Source organism: Quercus suber, unplaced genomic scaffold (genome assembly GCF_002906115.3).
Source record: "Quercus suber isolate HL8 unplaced genomic scaffold, Cork oak 2.0 scaffold_652, whole genome shotgun sequence".
Classification (NCBI taxonomy): domain Eukaryota; kingdom Viridiplantae; phylum Streptophyta; class Magnoliopsida; order Fagales; family Fagaceae; genus Quercus; species Quercus suber.
The window spans coordinates 205,134-214,874 of record NW_027070093.1 but is presented as its reverse complement, the minus strand read 5'-3'; the positions used below and the strand labels follow the sequence as shown (position 1 = coordinate 214,874).

Below are 9,741 nucleotides of genomic sequence, written 5' to 3'. Positions count from 1 at the left end.
ATATATATATATATATATATACACCAATATATAATTCATTTTTTTATACCTATCCTCTTGTAATTAATTTTTGTACATAATTCTAATGCCATCCCCAATACCATTTTTTTTTGTCCTTTCTTTCCTTTTGCACTCTCATTGGTGTCACTTTCATTTCTTTTTCATTTCTATCTCATTAATGTCAAAACCACCTCATTTGGAATGGTAAAATACCTTCGATGTGCTCCCCTTGCCTTTTGACCTGTTTCGCTCCCATCCCAAAGAGATCTTGCTTTGTCGTTGCCATTCCTAAATTTGTAAATATTTAATTTTCAATTTTAGGCTCCTTTTTTGTAGTTAAAAATATATATTTTGTACGTTGATTAGGGCACTAGCATTAGGGGCATAAACACTCTCAGTTGTTATTTTACAATCAAAGATACCCAAAACCCACTTCATCTAGATTTGTATACTTACAAAAAATCTGCAACCTTGCTAAGGTTGCATATATACAACCTTACTATTCATAAGTTGTAAAGAAAAAAAAAATTCTTGTGCCTGTGTGTGAAGAGAAAAAGAGAGTGGGACGAAAGAGAGAGAATAGTACTTTATATTATTTTATTAGGTAATTTATATTATTTTATTAGATTATACATAAAAATAAGAACTAAGATGTTAGGTAAGTTGTAAAATAAGTTGGTAAATAAATAAAGTAGTATTTAAGAATGCAAATTTATTTATTTATTTATTTATTTTTATTTTTTGCATCTCCAGATGCTAGTGTTCTAATAATTGATCAGAAAATTCAGATCTGGATTTAATTTTAGAAACTTTAAGTCCAACTTTATCATTTAGGGCTAAACTTATAAAGATGAAACAATAAAAGGCCAGTTTACCAAAAAAAAAAAACAAACAATAAAAGGCCAACAACACGAAAAGAGCCCAACAAAAAGGCTCGAAATTGATGGGCCCTGATTGAAACAAATTGCCCCAATTTAGGCCTATTCGACTCGTGGTCCACTTCACTTGTTCAATGTCAAGGACTCAAGGTAAATACCAAAAACTAAATGGTGATGGCAAAAACACCTCTCCCTGCTTAATTAACTCGCAGTACCGTACACGGGTTTTCTTTCCTTTTCTTTTTTTATTTTTTATTTATATATATATATATATATATATTTTTTTTTATGAATCTGTACACGGGCTTTCTACATCCCGAATGTATGTGTATACATATGTTTTAGATTTTTTTTTTTTTTTTTAGCGATATACATGTTTTAGTCAAACATATAATTTTAAATTATATATATTATTTTATGATTTATATTTTGTACATATTATATTAATATCTCAAAGGATATCTGTTGCATGGCGATGAGCTTACAAGAGTTTTCTGTTAGTTATGCTAAGCGGAGTGCCAATTCAGTTGCCCATTCATTATCTATGTATGCTAAACAAATAGATTATGAAATTGTATGGTTGGAAGAATCTCCACCACCTGCTTTAGAAGCTTTGTATTTTAACCATTGATGTTTCATGAATGAATGATATTTGGTTGGTCTTCCAAAAAAAAAAAAAAAAACTTGTTTTTTTTCTTTTTAACACCGTCATGCTTACTTTTATTTCTATCTCATTAATTTTGAAGCCATCTTATTTAGGATGACAAAATACCTCCAACTCACCCTCCTATCACTTGACTAGTTTCGCTTTTGCCCTAGAGTGAGGATGGGCAAGGACACGACACCTATAATCCAAACCCCACCTTGTTCGTTGCTAGAGTTCTTCTACTAGCACAAAAAATACATAATTTTTGCAACAACTTTCCTATACTATGATTACTTGTCACTTTCATATAGACCTATTAATTTTTCTCTATCATTCACAGTCAACCACATAAAGTAGTTGTGGAAAAAATTAAGCATTTTTTGTAGTACTTTATTTTTTGCTGTTGCCATCCCAGGCTAAATAAAGCAAAAAACAAACATTTCGGTTTGGTCTAGACCCTCACCCAACAACACCGACTGAACACACTTGCTCATCTGCATTGAGGCCAGAATTGCAATTTTTCTTTTTCTATAAATTGAGTATTAATTTTACAACTGTTCTCAACTTCTCATAGTTTGAAATAATATCCCTATTCCCAGCAATGAATCTCTGAGAATAACATCTACGTTTAAGAACAAACATGACCAAAACGAAAAGATGGATATGAAACCTAAACATCAACGTTTACAATATTGAAGTCATAGCAACATACAAGACAAATTACACATAATAAAAATTTTATTATGTGTAATTTGCCTTGTAATTTTATTATTATAAAATGCAATAGTGTACTTAAACACATTTATGTGGCCCTTGCACAACATCTTAGACACAAATTTCAGCAACTCATCGAGACATATATGTGAAATGTTTAATTGCCTAAGGCTCCAGAATGATCTTCCCAAAAATTTTGTTTTCAGCATTCTTTGCCCAAGCATCTTCAGGATTGCTCAACGAGTACTTAGAGCCAATCACCGTCTTCACCTTCCCTTCCTTGACTAACTTGACAAGAAAATCCATATTCTCACCCTTGCAACTTAAGAGAACTGGAATTAGCTGCTTCTTTGAGAAAGTAAGTTTCTTTAGAAGATAAGCCCTAGCGGAACTAGGTGTAGGCTTTGCATCAAATATCTTTCCATTTGAAGCCAAATGGGGCTCAAAAGTTGACCAAGAAGTTGGTTCTCCACAGTGAATCACTATGTCATATTTCTTACCAGATGGGCTTTTCAGAGCTTGCCCATCTGGGGTGATTTGGTCAACAACCTCATCAGCACCTATGCTCTTGGCAAGGTCAATGTGTTCAGGTGCACAGGTTGCTGTAACATGTGCATTTCCAAGCTTTGCTAGTTGAATTGCATAGTTACCAACACCTTCTGAGGCATTAGTGATGAGGATGTTTGTGGGCTTTCCGGTTCCGTCAAGCTTGAGACCCGCAGAGTCGGTGAGAGCTTGGTGAGCCATTAGACCAGCAGACGGTATGCCTGCTCCTTCAGCTGCTGAAACTTCTAATGGCCTAATTACTGTCAAGTTTGCCTTAGCCACAGCAAACTCAGCTAGTCCACCTCCATTCTGTCAATGTATAAAATGCAAAGATGGATGTACTTGAATCAATAACTAAGGTGTGTGTATGGTGTTGGTGAAGCATATAATCATCAAGATAAACGTAAATTCAGCACAACAGAAAATGATGTATAAATTAAAATCTTGTCTTATTTTTAGTGTTTCACTTTATGTTCTACTAATTATAATACGTCACATGTATATTTTTTTTAATTTATTTTAAACTTTGGTTATATTATTAAAAAAAAAAAGTAAAAAACATGTCATGACAGGTAAGGGTTGGTATGTAAAGCTTAATATTTATTACTAAATGTAAAATATAGAATCTTTATCAGACATGTAGTTTTTTTGTAAAACTTCTTAGTTGTAACATTAATTATTCATTTTAAAGGTAATCCTCTTCATGAGAATTTGTTTTAAAAATTATTTTATTCTATAATTTCCTTTTTTCTTAATTGGAAACTACACATAATGAAGTAGGGGTAATTATTATGAATTTTCCCACACCCTTTCCCTTTAGTCCATAAGAACAATCTTAGAAATTAAAAATAAAAACTCTTATCAACAAGAAAAACTTTTTACACACAATGTTTTACACACTTATATTTTTAAAACTAAAACCGTAACTTAAAGTCAGATATTCAGTTTATAAAGTAACACACGGTGTGTAATAAACAATGCCCATTGGCAAAACTAGTGGAACAAGTATGAGGACTTAACGGCAAAACCAAGCATAGCTATGACTTTGTCACCAGCTTTGACATTTTTGACTCCTGATCCAACGTCTACGACCTCTCCTGCAACATCAGTACCTGTTCCAGCAAAGAATATCTTCAATAATAAATAAATTTTTTTTAAACAATTTTTTTAATCAACTCATATATATAATTGAATAATTTTGCAATGCTTCCAGAAAATTTAGAACACACAATTAACTAACATGAAACTTGGACATTCAATTGAATAAATTTAATATACAAGAAACAATTCATTTTTTAGGGTAATACTCCTATCAATATTTGGTTGTCATAAGTAAGTCACATATATTACCATTTATTCAAAACTTAAAAATTTTGGAAATAGAAAACTTAATCATGTAAATATTATTCTAGCATTCTCTTCATATGTGATTCAAGATTTCCCTTCAATGAGCGGTTCGAAATACAAAATGGCCTGTTTTGATATATAATAATTACCCTTTCACCTTAAAAACTTGAGTTGATAAGAAGTGAGAACAAAATTGTGTAATTATTTATTCTAACAAAGTCAGTGTTAGAATTCAACATAACAACACAAACTAATGTGTTTGGATACTGCTTATTTTGCTGAAACTGAAAACTTATTACTGAAAGTAATATAAATAAAGATAAAAGTTAGTTGAAATAATACAATAAGACCCATGAATAGTATCAAAAAGTGAAGTTGGCTCATGAATAGTAACAAAAATAAGCTAAATAGTAAAATAATTTTAATTTTCCATCTCAATCCAAACACACTAAAATTTTGAATTGAGAGAAAACTTGAACCTATAGACGTGAATGAACTTATGTAAACACATCACCTATTATTATGATAATGGTTAGATGGTTATATTTTACTATTTTTTTCCTACTTGTTTAAACTTTTAAATCAAATTGTAATTGCCAATGACCTTGTAGCTGAATTGGCACCTCCTCATGCACAAAGTGCTTAAGGGTTTAGGGAGGAAAGAGTTCAAGTTGCAGGGTTAGCAGCACGTTGTAATTATTTCTCAAAAAAAAAAAAAATCAAATTGTAATTTATTATGGTATCGTAAGAAGAAATTTGAATTCTAATAATAATGGTTTATTAAATTCACAACAACCTAACAGCTTAATTCTTTGAGCTTTGAGATGCATAGTAAAATCTAGGTAAAGGAATTAAAAAAAAAAAAAAAATACCAGGTATTTGAGGTAATTCACGTGGAAACATAGGCTTCACACGGCCCTGCTGAATCAGCCAATCAATAGGACTAATACTGGCTGCTTCCACTTTAATCAAAACCTCGTCTTTTTTTGGAGTGGGAACCGGGACTTCAACATACTGCACCAGCAATTAAATAATTAGTAAATTAATTGCAATAAATGTTAGAGTTTTGTACATTTTTAAGTTTATTTTGATTGACTCATACCCCAAAAACAAAAAATTAATAAAAATTCCCTCCTTTTTCTTCCGTATTTTAAACAATTAACCAATAGTAAATTGGACCCAAATCTTACCAAAATGCACTAATTAATATAGCTTATTATGTATAGCTTTATTGCTCTTGAAAAAAGCTGAGCAAAATGAAATGGCAAACTCAAATATACAACTTATTTTGCTGAAATTGAAAATTAAAAATTGAAAATACTGTAACAAAATAATTTTTAAATGTATGAATAGTACTATAAAACTCATTTTTAATGAAAAAATTGCTAAAAAAATAAGATTTGTAGGTCTCATAAACAATGCACAGAAGCCACTAATAAGCTAAAAAAATCAAATATTACGGCAGTACATAAATAGTAGCCATAACAGTATTATCTCCTCTTCAAATGTGTGCCAAAAAAAAAGAAAAAAAAAAAAGAGTAAAACGCGGACATGGACGCGGAAACCGTATCCAAATGGATACAATGTTTCACCAACTCAGCCTTGAAAGTTGAAACATTGACTAGTTCTTTAGTTCAAACTTCAAAATCTTAACCTTAATCAGTCTTCCACTTTATCCTTCCTCAAATTTCAACACGAAGCAGATATAGAAAATAGCTATCCATTTTCAAAAGTGATCTTCAACTTCGACTATAACGTCGAAACATTGCATGTCTTTACTTGAAATTAAGATGAACCATGAAACAAGTAACCAACAAACTAGCAAAGTTTCCAAACATCCCTTGTGATCAAAAAAGAGAAATTTAAATGTGTGCACATGGGTATGCACGTTTCCGGCGACTCAATAAATGAATATGGTTACAAGGAAAAAAAAAAAAAAAAAGAGCCAATTCCTCCAAACTGGGTAACAATAAAAACTGAAAACTGAGAAACATTTTTATCATAAAATTAATCATTTTAAACTGTTTCGAATAAATGATGAATTTAATTATTTAATTTAACACTCTTTATTCATATATGCGAATTTAAACTATCCTTATTAATTGGGACCCAAAATATGGTTAATTTTTAAAATGAATGTAAGGCGGAGATAGAATTTGAATTGAGGACCTCTTTTTATGACATTATAATAAATTACTAATTTTCTTGAAAGTGTGCGTTTGGCTCTAAATTAAAAAGCTAATTTATTTTACTATTCAGCTTATTATTACTACTATTTAAGGGCTCCACTGCATTTTTTGGTACTATTTATGGGTCATACTATACTATTTCAGCTAATTTTTACTTTTATCTACATTACTTACAGCAAATAATCGAACACTCTTTCCTCCACTAATTACACTCTTTTTCTGAAAAAAAAAAAGAAAAAGAAAAAAAAAAAAGAAAAAAGCACAAACTAACCCTTGCATCACTGAAAGTTCTTTGTCAGCCATCACAAGAAATTAACATAAAAGTTTTCCAACTGTGAATTTTAAAGAACCTCATAAACAAAACTTATAAATAAGAGAGAGAGAAGGGAAAAAAAGAAAAGAAAAGAAATCTAAGTGAACTAATGAAAGATAATTTACTTTCTTCATATGAAAGTACTTATAGAACATGAAAATTGAAGAAATGGATATGGAAGTAACCTTCAAATCACTGGGTCCTCCACCACAATTAGTGTAATGAACTGCATGCATTAGCTTGCCTGCCATACTCTCTCTGTTTACAGAAGGAAAGCTTAACGTGAGTTTGTGTGTGTGTATGTGTGAGGTAGGACAAGAAGAGGACTAGATAATAGAGGTTCTCTATTCAAAATTTTTGGAGTGGCTTTATAGAAGAGCGAGAACTTCTGGTAAAAATGGTGATAGTAAAATTGAGTAAACTAGGATTATTGGATTTTCTTATATAACAACTCCACGCCATTTACTTTGGACTGAGTAGTGTGTAAAAAATGTAATATTACCTTAATGAGAAGTTCTAGCATGACGATCACAGCAGCTGTGAAACGTAAGAGAATGAGTATTGAAATGAAATGAGCCATAAGATATTAAGATATCAATACATCTAAGAAGACTCACAACCACCGTGCACTCTTGGTGCGGTGGTCATTCTACAAGTATAAATACTTGTAAGGTGTGGGGGGTAAGGGTCAAGTTTCAAGTCTATAGGAAGGAGTTTCATACACATATACTGATATACACTTAGATTAGGTCCACCAACGGATGCTCTAAAGGCATTAATTTAAAGAACATTTTTAAAAACTTTTTATTAGGAAAAAAACAATTAAATATTTTGACGACTTTTTTATATTTCTCATAAAAATAGTATTAAAAATTTTCTAAAATAATATATTAATAATTACTACAAGAGCACCTGTTAATGAAACTATTTTTTAGAATCACCACTTCTTTTTTTTTCTTTATATATATATATATATATATCCCATTCACAAACAATCACTTCAACAAGTTTTGATTAAGTGAAAAAATGGGGAACTTTGTAGTCCTATTGATATCAAATAGCTGTTAATTTAATCCTTCTCTGTCTCTCTTTTAATTTTTTTATTAAATAGCTTAATCAGCTAGAATATGCTACCATACCGGCAGTGATCTGTGGGGTCAACCCTTGTAACTTTGTGCATGTTGTTAAGTCAATGACATTTTCATTTAGACCTAGTAAGCAGTCAAGTTGTGTGTTCAGAAAAATAAAATTAGGTAGGGCTGCCGGTCATTTTAGATTCGGATAGAAAGAGATGGTTCAACAAGTGACTTTTGGATCCCAAACTATGTCACAACCTTGACGTGATATAGTATGAGTAGTTGTTTATCACTTACATAATAAACTTATAATTTTTTATCTACCACTCGCACTCTACCACATCATATTTGTGACAAAAAAATAAAAAATAATTTATAATTAATCCTAGAAAAATTGGTCGGGTTTAAGTTGATCTCCTTGAGTTCAAATGGGATAACATATTTTTCTCTTATAAAATGATAAACTGGCATGGTTTTACAATCTTGGTATTCATTTTTTATGTGGAGGAGATTGTCTAACTTGATTTTCCACCTAGAGGGTTTGGTTTGGACTAGCCCACTGTGCATGAACAACCCACCTAATTTGAGCACTACATACATGACTATCCCCGGAACACTAGCGATAAGAGGAACATTAATGATATATTATTGCGGCAACAAAGTGTGAAATAATTTGTAATTAATCCTAGAAAAATTGGTTGGGTTTAAGTTGATCTCTTTGAGTTCAAATGGGATAACATATTTTTCTTTTATAAAATGATGAACTGACATGGTTTTACAATCTTGATATTCATTTTTTATGCGGAGGAGATTGTCTAACTTGATTTTCCGCCTAGAAGGTTTGATTTGGACTAGCCCACTGTGCATTAACAACCCATCTAATTTGAACACTACATGACTATCCCCGGTACACTAGTGATAAGAGAAACATTAATGATATATTATTGTGGCAAAAAAGTGTGAAATAATTTGTAATTAATCCTAGAAAAATTGGTTGGGTTTAAGTTGAACTCTTTGAGTTCAAATGGGATAACATATTTTTCTTTTATAAAATGATGAACCGACATGGTTTTACAATCTTGGTATTCATTTTTTATGCGGAGGAGATTGTCTAACTTTATTTTCCACCTAGAAGGTTTGATTTGGACTAGCCCACTATGCATTAACAACCCATCTAATTTGAACACTACATGACTATCCCCGGTACACTAGTGATGAGAGAAACATTAATGATATATTATTGTGGCAAAAAAGTGTGAAATAATTTGTAATTAATCCTAGAATAATTGATTGGGTTTAAGTTGATTTCTTTGTGCTCAAATGGGATATCATATCTTTCTTTTATAAAATGATGAACTGGCATGGATTTACAATCTTGGTATTCATTTTTTATGCGAAGGAGATTGTCTAACTTGATTTTCCGCCTCGAAGGGTTGGTTTGGACTTAGCCCATTGTGCATAAACAACCCACCTAATTTGAACACAAGAACACTACGTGACTATCCCCGATACACTAGCGATGAGAGGAACATCAAAGTTATGATCCAACAACTAATGGTTTGTTTGGATTGAAAGGAAGAAAGGGAGAGTTGAGCAGAATAGAGTACGTAGAGTAGATTCGGCTAAAATTAGTCTAGTTTCAGCCTATTCTACTCATCTTCACTCTCCTTTCATCCAAATAAGCTTTAAGTGAGCTCGTGGTACTACCACTAGCATAAAAGTCAGACAATTAAAACACAAACTACATTCACATGAAACAATAGACAAAAGTCAAGATCCTTGCCCATGACTAGAGTATTACCCCAATCTAACCCGTGATGCCAAAATCAATGCCCATTAAAGAGTAACATGTGTGATCATGAAGTTCTATAAATTTACATTTTTTCCACCAGAACGAGGTATGAAAAATCCCTATTCTAAAAGAGAGATTTTCCTTTAATAAGGTCACTAACTAAAGCATCAGTAGCCTTCAGAATTACATAACGGTGTTAGCAAGGTTCACTTTCTCATGTCTTGTATGTACTCCACCATT

The 9,741-nt window shown here is 31.5% G+C and overlaps 1 protein-coding gene across 1 annotated transcript; it reads right to left on the bottom strand.

The window, feature by feature from the left end:
* Positions 1–2,167: 2,167 nt before the first annotated feature.
* On the bottom strand, positions 2,168–6,952 carry LOC112024768 (chloroplast envelope quinone oxidoreductase homolog). The gene is made up of 4 exons (XM_024057405.2): positions 6,819–6,952; positions 5,004–5,145; positions 3,805–3,896; positions 2,168–3,093 (listed from the first exon to the last, which is right to left on the bottom strand). The coding sequence occupies exons 1-4, from the start codon at positions 6,882–6,884 to the stop codon at positions 2,404–2,406; spliced, it is 990 nt and encodes a 329-aa protein (XP_023913173.1). The 5' UTR covers positions 6,885–6,952; the 3' UTR covers positions 2,168–2,403.
* Positions 6,953–9,741: the final 2,789 nt, after the last annotated feature.